The 18313-nt window shown below is 37.9% G+C and overlaps 1 protein-coding gene across 3 annotated transcripts in view; it reads right to left on the reverse strand.

The window, feature by feature from the left end:
* Positions 1-18313, reverse strand: part of LOC107086787 (rho guanine nucleotide exchange factor 25-like) — a 74849-nt gene that overhangs the window by 17589 nt on the left and 38947 nt on the right. For all 3 annotated transcript variants that reach the window (XM_015377963.1, XM_015377962.1, XM_015377964.1), the window contains 3 exons: positions 10341-10648; positions 9758-9868; positions 1132-1256 (listed from right to left, as the gene is read on the reverse strand). In XM_015377963.1, the coding sequence (XP_015233449.1) occupies positions 1132-1256; positions 9758-9868; positions 10341-10648 (544 nt within the window). The remainder of the gene's footprint in view (positions 1-1131; positions 1257-9757; positions 9869-10340; positions 10649-18313) is intronic.

The raw sequence follows: 18313 nt of genomic DNA on the forward strand, positions 1-18313 counted from the left end.
GTTGTGAATTGACACTATAGGAAAAATATAAAAAGAGCTACATTTCATTGAATTGATCCCTTCAGGTCTTTATCACATCTTCAAGGGTTTAAACTGCTTGGCCTTCTGCACCTCTATCCCTGACCTGTTTGATATGTTTCTTGTTCTTCTGATGCTTTTGACATTAAACCCAATTAGTTCAATTCAGTTCATATTTTAAATATATATATATAGGCTTAACTAACAACACGTAGCTGCTCTTCAATTCATTCAGGACAATCAGAGTAAAGGGGCTGAATGCATAGTGACATCACACTCTTTAGATTTTTATTTGTGACAAATATTAAAAACTGATTTATCACTTTCCTTTCACTTCACAATCATGTGCTATTTTGTTTTCATCTGTCACTTAAAAATATTAATACTAAGTAATAAGGTGTATGACTTAAACATATCGAAATGTGAAAAAGCTTGAGGAGATATGAACACAACTCCATCATAGTTAAACAGTTCCAGCTATTCTGCATCCCTTGCTGGTATGTAAACATAATAAATTAATGTTTATCTGACCTAAGCACTGCTGTAATGATGTGCACATTTTCTATTTTGCCACAATGTAGACCAATAAGAAGGATCAATCAAAAATCCACATATAAAAACATTTTACTGCTGTATCCACAATAACAAGAATTGTCTTTTCATATAAAAAGAAGTACATCTGGAAGAGCATGTAACTAGTGCACGTTTTGTACAGAATATGTGTACAGAATAACATTTCTTAAGAAGTTATATCCAAAAACTTTTACTGAAGGATTTTCTCTCTGTTTGCATTTGGTCTTACAATACCAGGAAAAATAAAAAAGATCCGTAATAGCAAACAGATAAGCTGTCGTGTTAATGTCATAATGCCTTTGGTAATTCCTTGGCATCTTGTTTGAAGCGATCATAAAACTAAAAACAAGGTCATTAATTCTCATAAGAGCCACCGAACAGATAACAGCCTTTGGGGTTGAATCTTCCCTGACATTCTGCAGCTGTGCTGAAACATAATGTAGTTTGCGGCAGGTCAAGTTTATAAATGGCTGCAATAAAGTAATGAAGACTGTCAAGACATGCATAATGTGTGGACCTTCATCCTGATCAAACACATACATGCTTTTCTCTAAGGCACTTTTCCTCTCCTCCTCAGTGTCAGCCACAGTGGACCATTGGCTGGAGGTGTCGTCCATCAAGACTGACTCGCTGTCGTCGGGCAGAACACCGGTAGACTGAGTGTCCTGAGGAGACACAGACAGACAGACTGATTGTTTATCGGTGGCCTTGTGCCAGTAATGTGGATCATGCCAGGAATAAAATAAACAAAGGAAGATAAAGAGCAGAAGAGCAATGGTAACAATCTCGGTTGCCAAGGGGACCAGGAGGAGCAGACGGGTACGAGGAACAGAGATTGAAAGATAAAGAGATTGGAATCAGATTGCTGCTGTTAATGATCAGGCTTTTGTCACACATTACAAGAGATAAATCAAGTGTTAGAGTGCAAAATGTGAAACAGCTATGAGATATAATAAAACTGTAGCTTCTTGGTAAAGTTTTAGCTCCTGGGGAAGCGAAAACAAACACCTACCACACTGGGCACATTATTTTTTATGTGATGTTACAAAGATTCTTAAAAGTACAAGAAATATTCTAATAAGTTCATTTCAGGGTTTCTCTCTTTCTTCTAACTATCAACACGTACATTATTGGTACTGTTTCTATGTCAGCATCTCAAAATGTGTTTTTTGTGATTGCAAAGCGAACAGGATAAGCAGAAGGTTACCTCACTCCGATCAATTGTGCTCATGTGTTGAATAGGTGACCTCATTTTTTTCTTGCTTTTTCCTGAAAGTGATGTCATTTCCTTGTGTGGGATTTCAATAGGAAATTTTTACATCCACAAAGTTTAGCTGAACTGGTTAAAATCTTTATCAATCTACATCCTAATCTTGTATATTATTCACACAAGCTTCCCTTAAAATGAACTGGCCTATCACCTCAATGCCTTAAAAAATATCTCTCTCCTTTGCACTTTTTGTTTCCATTTCCATTTTGGAATTTTGTGTCATAGATCATTCCACCATCTGAACATTTAAGAAATATTTTTTTAATTTCCACTTCCATATAAAGCCTAAAAAACCCCATTGTAACAGATTGCCTTCAATCAGATGTAAGGCTTTCATATTAATTCCCTACACCTGAACAATTTAATAAAATTGTAGAATCTATCTAATATCTTGGCAGATGTAGAGATACAATTTTCCCCAAAGATTCTTAATTGTATTTTGCTTTCAACTCTCAATAAGCTACCATAGCCCATTTGATTTCAATTATTCTATTATTGCTCGGTTCTGTTTAGCACCCTCCAGCTGGAGGGTGCCAAAAGTCTTAAGTTTTTTGCAGTTTCTAACAGGTTTTATTTCATGATTACCCTATTTATGAATGAATCCATATCACTATCGAGACTGTTAGGCTTTTCAGTCCCTGCTGTAGTTTGCATTTCCTATAGCATGATACTAACATGTGTCAGGCTGAATATGATGTGTCTACAGTTGATGTGCAGTTTTACAAATGAGCCAAAACATTTAACTTTGTTCTCAACTGAACGGAGCACCTGAAGCAGAGATTTATAAAGGCGACCCCAGGAAGAGTCAAATTTATGAAAAGTAATGGGAATTTACATAAACATAAAGTGCATAGCAACCAAATGTCCTCTCCAAAGATAGTTTTTCTGATAGGTGTGCATCTTTGCTTAGCCCTCTGCATTACTAGATGACCAGCTGGATGCTCAAAGGCTGGAATATCATTCTAAACCCTTTCCATACTTTACACCTAGCCATAACTTCATCTTCTTCTGCTGTTTACCTTGATCTTCATCCTGCTGTTTGTTCTCTAACATTTTCTAATAAACATCTAAGGCCTCCAAAGTGCAGCTGCATTTACACAAAGATTAAATGACACACAGATGGGTTCCAGTTAGTAATTAGGTGACCTCAGAAAGCCTTTGGTTTAACTAGATTTGACTTAACCCTCCTGCTATCCTCATATTCTATAAACTACCTATGTCCTCTGGCTCATAATAACCTAGCTTCACAAAACCCCCAATTTAGAGCCGCTTAACTGAATTTCAAACACCAAATCTATTTTGTCTGAAAGAACAACTTGCTTTTTACCACAAATTGAGTGATTGCCTGAATGTTTCCTTTTTACATGGCTTAAAGACTGCATTTATTTAGGAGATATCACTTGTCAAGTTTTGACAGGAATTTCAGCTTTCGGGTTGAGGTATGAATCAGTTCTTCTGTAAAAGAGTTACATACATGTGGCCCCGATTGACCTCGGCCTTGTGCATTGTGCATATGCAAATATGGGAATTCTTCTTCTTCTCTGATTTTAATTCCAAATAGCCAAGTCCAACTAGCATCTTCTCTATACCACGCTGAGTACAAGGTGTGCTTTTTGGACATACAGTGTGAGTATTCAGATTGCATCAACGTATTGGGAAGTACAGTGTAAGAACAGATATACTGCTGTAAATTTTTTAACCCTGCAGTTATAGAGTTTGATCTGTACCTGAGAACGAAGATTGAAAGTATCACACAGTTTAAGCCCTCCCTAAATTTCGGAAAAGACTAAATGTAGCGTGTAATGCTCTTTGTAGTTTTCTCACTCAAAAACTACAGGTCCTTTTACCATATAATCACATTTGAATAATGAGAATCTGTACTTTCCTTCATTACTTACATGCTCTTTTTGCTTCTCTGCATGATAAGAAGCTGTACACATACTGACAGGTGCACAGATGGTAATATTGTTCCATTTCAGTGATGAGATTCTATATGTTCCCACATTTCTAGACACCCTCCTGCATTGTGCCGCCCCTTGGCTGCCAAGACCACGTGTCTCATCATGTTTTTGTCTGCTACTGACAAATCTAAGGCAAACCTAAATCTTAACATATTTATGTTGTGTCATTGAGACTCTTTTTACCTTTTTTGCACAGGTTAAAAATGCCTAAGGGTTCAATTTAACTGTTTCTGAGGCCGGAGTCAACCTAGGAAAAGTTGTCAAATTTCAAGTAAAAAAACAACAACAACAAAAAAGTTTTTGTTTGTTTTTGGCTGTTAAACTTGGTTTTTGGATCCTTTTGACCCAAAGACAACAGGAGTATTTAAAGGTATCTGAGCAAAAAGATGTAGAATGCTCTCAGAGTTTTATATATATATATATATATATATTGATATTCTGAATATGTGGTTATTAAATGACTCACAGTGATATGTTGTTAAATTTGGTTAATTTTAGCCTTTCTTTTTTCCCTGAAGCTATTTCTTTTCTTTTTACTCAATCCTGACAGGGTAAACTTACTAAAATGATTGTCTGTCTTCACACAAATCTCTGCATCCCATTTTCCCACTCAAACAGGACATTTGCAGCTTAAACCGAAACACACATACACATATACACATGCCACAACATTCATGTAATCCCTGTAACTTCAAGACGGGACGGAGGCTTCAAGGGAGAATTAAAAATATATAAAATATGGGCTGACTCCTAAACCCAAGCAAACATAACACAGCAGAGACGTTTCTCCTCTTGTCCCTGGTCTAGTTCAAAACGTTCACCTGTCATCTCTTTGATATACTCAAGTATTTAACTTGCTGTTCTGTTGCTGGAAATGCCAGAAGAGGCACACACAGGACAATAGTGTGTTAGGGTGAGAAGGAGAAGCTCTGTACAGACCCCCAGCTCCCCTGGATCTTTTCTCCCCTGCTATTAGATCCCTGGCCTGGCTGACAGGTCTCCCTGGCTCCCTGATCATTTCCAGATGCGCTGTGGCAAAGACCCACAGGAAAAATTCCCATCTGCCTCTGTTCTAAAGTTTTTTTTTTTTTTAATATTCAGAGATCTCTGAAAGAAAAACAGGACAACAACTAATGATTTTAAGAAAATTTTTAAACCATCTGTACTGACAGTTATGTCGTAGGAGTGAGATTGAAAGTAAAACATGACCCAAAAAAAAAACAAAAAAAACAACAACACAGCTTTAAAGGTTTTCATGTTCTCAAACTTAAAGAGGCTGAAAATCTTGAAAAAGTGTTTTCAACGCAGGGGAGAAAGCTGAAGACTAAACGGGAATGCCTGTGAGCTGAGGCAACATTGCATTAAAAACAGACAGAAGCCATTTGCGAAAATTACAGCATGTACTCTGGACCATTTACAAATGGTAAAACTATAAACATCACAGAATCATACCTTATCATTATCAATAATTAAACAAGCAATTTTTAAGAAAAGGAATGAACCCCTAATACATATATATGCATACCTAAAAAAATGAAAGATGATGTGCAAACCCAATCTCATATAGATGGTCAGATTTACCTCTATAAAATAACACAATATAAGTCTTTACAACTTAGTTTATTCGTACAAGTTAAACTTTCATAGTTAGCAAATAATTAATACTGATACAAATTAAACTGCTTTAAATCAAAGTTTAGACCTTTGTAAAAGAAAGAATGCTCCCTTAATAGTTTTGTTGGATTGATAAAAAACTAATCTGGTCTTTACTAGGTTTTATCCTTTTAAACAGATTTGACCTAAAGTCTAGAAAATACATCAGGTTCCCCATTTTTATTGGGCAAAGGTGGATCTCATATACTGTAGAAAAGCTTCAATTCTTTGTGTGACTACCTCTATACCTTAGAGGGGATGATTTTTCCTGTTTGCATTAAACCTTTTTACATTGTCATGCAGGAATTTTATTGCATATTTTTTGCAACAGTAATTGCAGACTGCTTTAAAACACAGCTCATTAAAATGCTCCTACATGCCCTCATGGCTGCGGGAAGTGGGGGTGCTGGGGGTGGTGCAGCACCCCCTATACCAAAAAGGAGATTTTAAAAAGCTAATAAAAATATTTGCAAAATTTATTAAATTTCTTTTTAATGTTTTTTTGTTTTACTATAAGGTATATTTGGATCTTAATTTATTTATTTTGAGGCCTAATTAACACAAGTTCATGGAAGTTACGTTGTCATGGCAACATAAAGCAAGCTAGAGTGTGGTATCCCGCTCGCAGCAGCAGACTTGTAAATTTACATAGTCTAATGACTGAAATGAGGAGGAAATATGGCACAGAAATGCATTTGTGTTTCTTCCGCTTATGAGAGACTTTATCTCCACGACCTCAGAGCTGCCTGAAGATTAGGCACGAAAAAAAAATTCACAGCACCCCTTGTTCAAAACTATTTCCAGGGGCCCTGCATGTACAAAAAAATTTTTCAACCATGCTGTTAATAACTTGCTGTTGAGGTCTGCATCCTGTAGTCTGATCCAATTACAGCCAAGCTACAGACTTAAATAGATGGCCTCACACTTGACTCTGCAATTCTGAGGTATTAAAGGACATATATCAAACAAAACCAACAAGTTTTAAACTATGTTATGATGCAATTCTTTCATCAAAATCGTACATAAAATGCAATTTTAGCTGATTCATCCATGTAGAGTAATTTTCATTAATAATGAGGGGCCAAGACAGGACCATTACCTGCCCCTTTCAGGAGGCACCTACAGTACCTTTACTGCACCGTTCCTCACAAATAAACAGGCCTACGTTCTGCTATCAGAAAGCTGTGATTTGAGGAAGAGTGTCATTGATCATTTCAGCTCAAAGTTAAGACAAAGTGGCTCTGTTAGGATCTAATCTGCACAGTGACAGCAATGTTTTTTAGTATGCTTATGTCTCTGACTTTATTTAGCCTTTGTATAAAATATATATAAAAATAATACTCAGGGGAGTGGCAGCCTAGTAGTTAGGGCATTGTGCTAGGAATCCTCAGGTTCTGAGTTCGAGCCCCACTCCCACAGACTGCCACTCTGGGTCCCTGAGCAAAGACCCTTATCCCCACACTGCTCCCCGGCGCTGCCGATGGCAGCCCACTGCTCCCCAAGGGGATGGGTGAAATGCAGAGAGTTCATTTCGTTGTGACAGTGTAATGACAATGAATGCTGGGAAAAAAAGATGCCTATAGTTCACTATGGAAGGCTGATGATATAGGGCTTTTATTCACTGATTTATTCAATGGAAGGCCGGAGCATTACGCTTCCAACACGTTGCTTGGCATTTGCTGTGATGTGTATTTTCATCAAACATCTTCACCTTGGTCTACTCCTCCTGACTTTATTGTGAAAGTTGTATGGTGTGTTTTTATTCATGTTTTCAAGTCTCACTGGTTCTTTCTTCTGGTTGCATTATCATGAATTTTACTCTTTAACATTTGAACTAAAGCTTAAAGGATAAAGTTACCGGTAAGCATTTTTTTTTTTTTTATTTCTATAAGCATAAAACACTTTTTTCCTTAGGGTGACTTTGGGATGTTCACTTATGAACAGGTTGGCACCTGGCTTAAATGCTTTCCCCTTGTGAATAATTGTAGAATGATAGACTGTATGTTATTCAGAAATCAATCCCAGATTGATCGAAAGCAACTCTCTGAGATCATCGTGGATGTCTATCCTACTTGGCATTGTGTTAACACACACACCTGTGTAATCCAGACCAGTAAACTGCCAACAAATATCCTTTTATAAGGATGATCACACTTCCAGATGATGAATTATTCATTTACACTGGATTAGAAGCATCTGGCTGTTTCACTGAACTGTATAGGAGCAGCTTGAGTATAACTATCATTTTTCTATCAATCTTCTTTTTTCGGTTTATTTTAGTTTAAACAATAATTACAATAATAACACTTTTCAATTAAAGTTTGATCCAAACACCCAAAGAAGTTCAAACTATTTATAGTATGTCCAGCCACAAAATACAGAATTCAACAGTTTAAACAGCAACATATGTCAATCATTAAAAAAAAAACTCTGTTTGATAATGCATGTAAAAAATATTTTTGATGAATGAATGTGAGTAGGATAATGAAACAAATGAGTAATACCGCCAGCTTACATGATGTTGCAGCCTTGTCTTTGTCTTCCCTTGTTTAGTTTTAGCTCAGTCTTCAAAGCTTTGCAATAAAAACACCAAGGAACTGACCTCATCCTAATGATGTAATCCATTTAGCTGTTGAGAGAGAGATTTCTATTCAGGTGTTGATTCCTAAACAGGAGATACTCCACACCGCTCAGACATCAGTGTTGCTTCATTCTGACAGGCCTCGGGTGCAGCTGATTAATGCAAAGCCTTTTTTCTTTCCAAACAGCCTCCGCCGTCTGGCGAGCTTTTATTTACAGCCAAAAGGCATCACATGAACACCCAACCTGAGATGCTCCTTTCCCTCAAGCAGCTGACAGCAAGGGCTTAATGGAGAAATGGAAACTCTTGTGTTTTATATGCCACTCTTTCATCTCATCTGTGATGCCATACTGTTTCCTATTTACCTCTTGGCTGGTCCTTTTGTAACATTTTAAAAGTGAGTCATGAATCGCACCTGCTGTGGTCAAACTCTGCCCTCTGGTCTTTGCTGCATCATTCTACTATGACACAGCTGGATGACCCCAGGCATGTACATACATCATGCAGGGTATCTATATGTTTTCATAGTTTGATCAGAGGGCTACTTCAGCCCCAGCAGTCCTTCCCAGACTGGAATGCAGGGCAATGGAGACACACAAGGCTTAGATCTCGCTCAGAATATTACTGCCTTTTTTTTTCCAGAAACTGGATGCTTATTCATACTGAAGAAACAGTCTTGTTTTATAGTTGAACGTTCAGTTCTTGTAATTGTCAGTTCTTGTTAATAATAATATTTTTTTTAATATATATATTTTGTCACTTTTACAACCAAAAACTTTAATGTTTCTCAAAGATTCTTTGCAGTAGACCAACACAAAGTAGAACCTAATGATAAAAGTAAAAAAAAAACAGTTGTGCTCTAGAGTCTAATTCAATTTTCACTAAAACTTGATATAAAACTTAATATGAAATATATATATATGCTCTATCTGGGAAACAAGTTTCCAGGATTGCATTGGCTTCATCTACTTGCTCATCAACCCTGACCAGCTTCCTTATCTCTGCTGATGAAAAGCATTGAAATGATGCCTTCAACCCTATGTTGAAATGTGGCACTGTTCTCAGGATAATATATATTGTCAGGTTATTACAACTCAAAGTGTTTTGTATAAGGGTCCACCCATGTTTAGTTACGATCTCTTTTGAACAAAAAAACTGTTTTTTGTCTGTTTGCTGTTCCTATGTGGTTTATGGCTAGCTTTAAAGACACATTTTTTTTTCTCAAATAGCCTTCTTCTAGGCATCCATTCCAAAAACCATATTTGTAGAGTGCATGACCAATTGATGCCTTGTTTGCATATACCCTGACCACTGTCTTTGGTCTTCATATTTGGTTTTTATTGTACTGTTCGCTAATAAACCTCTAGGGCCTTTGAATAACACATGCAATTTAAGTCAATTAGTGAGCTGCATTTTAATTAGGGGTATCAGAGTAAGGGTTAGACACATTAGAATTTTAATAAAAATTTCAGCTTGCCCAGTTTTGTAAACCTTGTATATTTTCATTTGACATTACATGTTTACTTTAAATTGGTTGCTATAATAAAATGTTCTAACACAATGTTATGCACCTTACAATTATTATAAAATACCTGTCTTCAGAGAATTTTCAGATTTAGAAATATGTCATAATTAAAACTAGAAGAAAGAATCACTATGATACAATGAATTCAATTTGAGTGGGAGTTATTATTGGCAGACCTGCTTGTCTGGCAGTGAAGTGAAGTCAGCAGGCGAAGCACTCATGTAACCAGGCGGATGTAGGGAATCTGGTGACAGGTCTTCTGGGCTTGCCAGGCCATCTTTCCATTCCTTGAACGCAAACACATACATTTAGGCCAGAACTGTGTAAACAGCGATGGTATAAAACTGAGTTGTATGTAGTTTGAATTGAGAAACATAAAAAAAGTGTTAAAAGGAGGTGAGCTAGCATTAACTCTTCTGTCCAATGTGTGACTTTAAATGTCATGCTTGCATTTCAGCTGACATGTCTTCGCTACATAAAGCAAACAAGAGGCAGTTTGCCATGACCTGAGCTAATAATTCTATTTATACAAGACAGATACTTTGTATATTTACTTCGGATCCGGTTTTTTAAAGATCTTGGCATGAGAAGATTTGGGTCTAATTTAGATCTCAGAGTTTACTTATGGGGAGGTGTAACTCATCTGTATAAAGTTAAACCCAGACTGCAAATTTAAGACTTGTCTGACTAGTTTATATGTCCACAAACTAAAGAAATAAAGAAAGCATCCTGGAAGTGAGTTTTACTGCTCCTTCTCACCCGTTCTCTGTGGGTGATGGGTAGAATGGTAAACGCTTCATCGAGCCGCATAGGGCTGCCGAGGTCCTGGCTGTGGCTGTGGGATGGGATAGGAGGGGATTTTCCCTCAAGCTTTCGGACCTGACGTTCCCCCTTGGCAGCAGATCCAGCGCTGAGTTTGCGGACAGGGTTTGTAAGCCACTTCTTCAGGGTACTGACAGAGCGTCTAGAGCTTGGCGAGCTGGGGGCCGAGCTGCCTGATGGCTGCGGTGGCAGCGACGCCACAGAGGTGGAAATGCTGCCCTCACTCCCTGCTGCTGAGTATGAGTCTGCAGAAAAGACACAGGGAGAGAGAAATCAATGTGATGACTGCAAGATAAGGAAATTATTGCATCACCGGGCAGAGTACATTCTCTTCTAATCAATGAAGTAGTCAGAAGTGTAATAAGAGATTTTTGTCTAAAATAATATTTGACTGACAGCTGAACTGCAGATCTGGTGATATGAGAGGTTAGTCAACACTGTTAAACAGTTAGAGTGAAAAACAAGAGAAAGTTTACAGTAGAATAATAAACTAAATATAGTCCAGGCAGCAGAAACATCCTTTAATTCAGCAGAAACTTCCAATCAGACACCACTTTTACTGTCCTTTTTAAGCTGCGGTGTATCGCCCACTCTCTACTGAATGGACATGCAAACAACTGAAAATTGTCGTTGTCACAACTGACAGATTATGTTTATGTTTTCATCTAAAGTGCAACTTGCCGGCCTTCGGCTGTATGCCATCCTGGGCAGTAAGCCACGTAGCATTCATCAAAAACTTGACTTAGGACAGACTATGCACTCAAACAGAAACTCAGGCCTAAGGGCAATTTATAGCAACAAAATAACCTCACTGTGGGAAACGTCCCCAAAGACAACCCATACTTGCTCAGGGAACATGTTTCCATACAGAAAGACCCCAAATTGGATGCAAATCCAGGATCTTCTTGCTGTAAGGGAATGCTGCTGCTGTGCAGACTAAACTGTCTGCACAGTTTAGTCTGAACAGCAGCACCAATAAAGATAAAACAAATTATATTATGTAACTATATACTATATGTTGTCTATTCCATCGTTCCATTTAAGAAATAATGATGTCAGGGTTTAAATGCTGAACACAGCTATCACTAACTCATACTAACAGCTATGTAGCTAAAACATTGGTGTCATGTTAAGGGAAAAAGTTACTAATGTGAGTTCACAACCTGCTGACATATTTTTTAAATGTATTCTTACATTGAAAATATCTTATTTTATTACGGGAAATAAGTTCAGGTCGTTCCCGACTTGTTTTCTTTCCCAAAATCCAAAAGCCAGTGTTTGGATTACCAAAACTAACCCAAAAGTTGGAGTGAACAAAAAAGAGAAAACAAGATCTGCAAACTAATTTTCAAATACAAACACCAAAAATCAAAGAATAATTTAGCATATGCATGTGTCATCATCACATGACCCCACTGCTAGGCAAACAGACAGCCAGAGGTTGACATCTGGCATGAAATATTCTCTGGAGGATTTTCAGATTCTTTGCTGCACAGTGATGTCAAATGAACATGGGAAGTGAACAGGAGGTTTAGTTGAGACCGGACATCCACTTTAATCTTTTGTAGAGATGATGGGGGGGTTGCAGGGTGGGGTTGTCCTTGCCTGAGTCTGTTTGTTTTTCTGTATTGCCTTCAGCTCCCATCCTGCTTTTAGCCCCCCCAAACAACTGCCTCCATACAGCAATTTTCTTCAACCTCCCTGTCCTGCTCTCTTTCTCTAAAGTGTGTGTTCATTTCCAGTTCAGTCATGTTTGCCATTTATCTTTATGCTTTTAAACCTCTGACCTTTAATCACCCACAGCAGAGGGATTCATCTCTCATGCTGTTTACTTGCAATCTGCTCTAATAGATCATCTACTTCACCTCAGGTTTCAGCCCACTGTACTTGTTGAAATAACTTTACAGCTCTCTTTTCTGTTTTGGAGAAGGCACTCTCAAGATGAAGTTTCTATTAGGTTTATAAATATGTTGCACTTTTGTTTATGGGGAGATAACGGTGTTTATTACGTTGGCCTCAAAGTGAGATCTTATCATGGCCCTCAGCAAAGTGGATCCAGACTGCAAACAAAACAATCCATTCTGAGTAGGACTGGAGTTAAAGCTCTCCTCAGCATTTTGGCTACAAGCAAGTCCTGCTAAGCTTGTTTTTTTAATGCAATAATAGTTACTGTGTAATTCAGGTGTATGAGCTTTATCCTATTGCTGCCAACTAACTGTATTTTCAAAAATATTTCATACCAGTCAGCACAAAGACCCCGGTTAGAAAAGAGAGTTTTTCTATCGTCTTACCATGTCCAGACACCTTTATTAGGTTTGAAAATGTAAAAAAAAATTAGTACACCAGAACGAGGAACCGAGCAGGCGGGAAAGATAAGAAATATAAATAACAGACCTTTGAGAGATACAAATTTAAAGAGAAACTTAGTTTCATGATGGAATTTTCTGCAAAAATAATCAAAAAAGGTTTTTTTTTTTATTTATTTATAGTTTTAGACTTAATATTGGTTCCAGCAACCCATTGCTTCAAAAACGTGACCCTTTGAACCATGACATGTGTGACATCGCTTAAGGTAAACTAGTGCGAGAGCCAGTGGTTGTCGGATCAGTTTAAGGTAGTCGTTGCAGGATGCATCTGAGGCCTCAGCAAGATAAAAATGGTGAATGGGTGTTTTTGCACGATGTAAGAATTGAAGTCTTGCTGCACATGGTCTCCAGACTAAGCACCAGGACTTTACTGACCAGTCCATTCCATGATCTACAATGTTGACTTTGCGGAAAGGGACTATGTGGCAGGTGACATTACAACATTTAAGAAGAGGTACAGAAGCATGTAGAGTGTGTGATTGAAGACTGATGCAGGGCTTACTTCTCATGCAATGGCTAGCATGTGGGCAGAAGTTATAACTAGATTGTTCCCTCCATCTTGTCTGCTGCGAACTGGGAGGATGAGGGGCCAGCCATTGAAAACGAGAGGCAAACAAGGTAAGTTTGTCTTAATTAGAAACAATTCAATTAGATACCTGCAAATGTGTTGATAATTTCTGTAAATTAAGTAATTAATTGTAATTAAGTTCTAACTATGTTCTGTGACTGCTATGATGTCCAGAGACATATTAGACATGTTTATGGTGGACAAAATGGCAGTAAAGTTTAGAGAAAGACCTCCACTACAGATTCAGTTCACTCTTCCCCTACAGTTGCAGATTCTTTATCTGCTGCCAGGCTTTCATAGGCTTTCATAGACTGCTGGTTATAGCATGAATGTGACTCCAGGTCACCTAAAAGGGAACTGCCTCTGGAGAAACACCACTAGAAAAGATCTGCACAATGGCAGCGCTGGTTTCGGTCTCGTAAATGACCCAAATCCTCCAGATCCTCAGGTAAACCCCATGCAGGTAATGTTACCAAGCAACCCTGATAATAGTTTTAAGCTAACTGAATATGTCTGTGGCCTGATCATAAGGTGAGCTGCTCAGTTTCAATTTGAAAACAGCTTATGATTCATCCTTTAATCCAAAGGCCACAGATTAGCAGACCATAGTCCGGATCCAGGCCCACCTGCTGGCTAATCCGGATCCACCCTGATTTATAATTATGATTTGAACATAATTATAGAAATTACAGCATGTTGTCCAATGGCAGTGTCTAATTTCTCTTCCCCCGTTTCTCCTGTTTGTACGGTAAAGCCCTCCGGGACCAGGCAGGACGTGATGCAAATTAGCCAATGAGCTGTATCAGTCAGTGAAAGAGTAGAGAAAAAGTGCAGACTGCTGGAAGAACTGCGGTGAACTGGTGAAAGAAAAGTGCAATGGTGTGCTCAAAGAGGACCCTGCACATTTTGAGTATGTTTGGTTCAACCTACTGCTGCGAAGCAGGATTCCCTACCAAAACCATAATCAAAAATAAAAATATCAATCCAGGCTGAAAATTAGCACCTTGATATGTGCTTTCGAATGGCTTTATCGCCAATAAAACCCAGTTTTAAAAGCCTTGCAGGTCTTCTCTTATTAAGCCATAAAAATAAAGGAAAAAAATAACAGTCAGTTTAGATGTTTTATAAAATATGTGAATCAGAAAAATGTATATGTAACAAACTGAATGATTGATAATCTCTACTTTAAAAAAAGACTTTAGATTTTAAAATGGAATTTTTTTTTCATTATATTTTTTTTATTTAAAAAGTCAATGTATGACATGGCTGCATAAAAAACTCATTTTATTTCAGTGTTAAATTCAGTTCAAAGTAACGGATTATAATTAAAAATGTCTCCGGACCTTTACTGGTTGTTGATTTTCTTTATTCAGACCCCGTGGATTTTTAATTGGTTACCTCTGCTCTAATCTTTACATCACACGATCTGTTTAGCTGTTTTTTATCTTAGCTTTTGGTTCAGTCAGACTGCTCTAATCTTTACATCACACGATCTGTTTAGCTGTTTTTTATCGTCCATTGCTGATTTCTTTATATTTTATTGCACGGACTATAAAACATGCTTTATTCAAACCAGTAATCATGCACTTAAGTTGCCAGATGCTCTTTACAATCCCATCTAAATCAAGACAAAACAAAATGCATTATCTGTGAGGTTCAAAGGATAGAGAGAAAGATATAGTCATCCTGCAGATGACTCTCTTTAGCCACCATCTTAAGTTCTCTGATCCTCAACGAGGCACCAAACCTCAATGATGTATATCCTTGGGGTCCCCAATAACATTGGAGATTTAAGCATGCAAAGATGCATAAAGACAATTTCTACATGCATCAGTTAAAAACATCTCAAAGGCATTGAGAGAATTGTCAGAAAAAGAATAAATCACTCAGTATGGAGTCTCCTTGTAACAGTGTGGCAGTGGTAGTTGAAAGTGTAGAGCTAAACAAGAGCATACATCATCTACAGGTTTTATAATGAAGATCCTTAAGCTCTGTCTCCATGGCAATGCTGCATTATCATTGTGCTCAAAGTATGGATGATTTACCCTGCAAAGTTTTCTCACAAAATCCTTTAGTACTTTCTCAGAATGAGCGATTGGAAACATTTCAAAAGTGAACTATTGCACACTGACACTGACAAATATAGAGAAACGATGAGCCTCCACAAAAGGAAAGAAAAATCCTTTCGCTTTCCGCACACACTAAGACTATAACAACTGATGTTGTTATACACCTACAAAGAGGAAATTGAGGAAAAGCATCCCTCCCACTAGCTGTCTTGCTGCATGCTGACGATGCCTAGAGATATTCATCTCTATAATGGTCCTGCTGAGCAAAGATTAGCCAGGCTGATTTTGTTAATGCGACTTGACTGTTGTTTAGGTGCTTACAAAATTAACAGTCTAAAGCGCAGGAGGACCAGACTACATTAAGCCATGCGGTCTGGGGTGATTTGTTAATGTTGGGCTTTCACAAGTAGCCCACTGGCTGTCTGAGAGGCTTGGCGGTGCCTCTTAAGGGAGAAGGGGAGGTTTATCCAAAAGTGCTGCTCTCTGAAATTTCTCAGCCAATATGAGGATTTATTGAAAATAAGTTCCAGATTTTTCTTCTTTTTTGCCCAACTGAAATTAGATCTTCTTATTAGGCAAATGTGTCTAATCATTTAGAATCTTTTCTTCCCGATACAGTAACTTGCAAGAGTTTCCATTCCAAATGAACTTTTCCGCATTCTGAATAAAAAATACACACTGTTAATTTATTGAATTTAGCTCAAATTAATGTGATGCAAAAGTACTAAAATAGTAAATTTTTTGCTCGATGGACTCAAATTAAATTAAAGCTACAGTGTGTAATTTTTAGCGACATCTAACGTCCAGACTGCAGACCGCAGCAACATGAACATCTCCCCCCCCACCGCTTCTCCCCCCCAACAGTACGGCGAGCGTTACGGGACAAAATGTCTTCCACGACGTCTGCATCACCTACCTTCTCAAGCGATGAGGTTTGTTTACATAGATAATTTTACAGATAGTATTTCAGGCATAATACTGCCATCTATTGTTCAGTACCGTCTCAGTTCATCTCTCTCAACTTGCCGTAGTTACTTTCGAGCGTAATGGGCGATCTCGCAATCACTAGTTTGTTGGCTCTGCACTGCCGTAGCGCAAAGATGTCTGCCTCCATGGCTGCAAGACCCGCTCCTATGTAATTATAAATAACGAATTCTAAGGCAACGCAAATATTAAGGTTAAGAGGCTGAGCTCGTAGATGATGATAAATAACATAGTTATGTATAATATATTACATTTCTGACTGTATATCCCTGTAATTATTACACACTGTAGCTTTAAACGAACAAAAAAATACAAATAAAATCTAGAATATGTTCTGTGGGGTCCATTTTATTCAACGTTTTATAGCTAGTTTACACAGCAATAGGGCTGAAATCATCAGTCTTGTGTTGTGTTTTGCTTCTTAAGACTGAGATTTCTGCCTATCCTTCTTTGAAAAAATAGCTTTGGTTCAGTCAGACTGGATTGAAATCTGTAAACAAAATAGTCCTGCAAGAGACTCTCAGCTGGTTTAGCCCTTGCTGCATGTTTAGTGCTGTCCTGATTGAAGCTGAATTCTATTCTGATTTCAAGTATTTTGCTGCTTCCTAAAGTGTTTTGTGAGCTACATCCATCTACCCTGTAGAAGAAACATATCCAAACAGCATGATGCTGTCACCACCATGCTTAACAATGGTAGGTTTGCCTGTGTTAAGGTTTTTCTATAGTTTCCATTCTGACTGTCTTGCAATAAAGATAGGAGGAAAATCTAAGGGCAACTGATTAGACTGGTTTTAATGTCTATCACAGTAGTATGGTATGAATGCTTTTTTATTACTAACTAATTCTTAGTTTATCTCATTAAATCCCTATAAAATACATTAAAATGTGTTTATTAAACATGACTAAGTGTGAAAAGTTCATCCATCCATCCATCTTCTCCCGCTTATTCCGTCATGGCGACAGCGGGTCCAGTACCTATCTCTAACAGTCTATGGGTGGGAGGCGGCTGGACAGGTCGCCAGTCTGCTGCAGTAATTTCGTAATATTTTGGCTTTAAACCATCAATCTATCCATCAGGGCAACAGATGAATGGATATATGTATATTATTTTATAAATGTTTTAAAGGCATATGAATAAAGCTGCACATATAAAATAATGATATTCTTGTAAAACAAAGGATAACCCATAAAGGATAGGATGTTTGGGGCAGTGATGTAGATAAATGAGCTTTTGCGGATTATCCACCAGAAGTCATCACCTCTACCTTTCCTGTATCGATCAGCTGCTGACTCGGCTGCTGAGCCAACAAATCTGCCTAAAAGCGTTGGCAGTAATGGAGCAAACTTGTTTGCTGCCCCACTGTAGAGCAATTTCCCAGCCTGTATGGTCTCTCAGGACCCAAGGCAATTTAGGCATTGCTGCACTCCACCAATAAACACAAACTCACAGACATGCAGGTGCCCAGAAAATGACACCCTGTATGAATCTGACAGTTATCTTGCTGGTCACAACAGATGGGGAAAATGTGTCAAATGTCCAGCTGAGAGCTGTCAGTCAATGTCAGCACCTCACAGATAATAAGTGCAAAGGAGAAGAACTATACAATTTCAGCTCCACTCACGCTGGCTCTAAAAATACAGCACAGATCACAGTAACTTTCTCTAGTTGTTATATCTTTGTACCTGAAAAAGCTTAATTCTACAGCAAAATTGCACTTTATCCACTCAGAGCAAATGTACCAGCAGCTTTAAGCAGCAGGCAGATACTACAAGCATTAAGCATAGAAGACTGCCTTAGGCATACACCTCCAGGTGCTTCATTGCATAAAATTTTGAATCTCACTTTATACTTATCCCTAAACCAGAGATTTTTTTCTCATATTTCTGTCCTTAAAAACCATTTATTGTTTCATTATGTTACAT

Source organism: Cyprinodon variegatus, unplaced genomic scaffold (assembly GCF_000732505.1).
Source record: "Cyprinodon variegatus isolate N-32 unplaced genomic scaffold, C_variegatus-1.0 Scaffold161, whole genome shotgun sequence".
In the NCBI taxonomy this organism is placed as follows: Eukaryota; Metazoa; Chordata; class Actinopteri; order Cyprinodontiformes; family Cyprinodontidae; genus Cyprinodon; species Cyprinodon variegatus.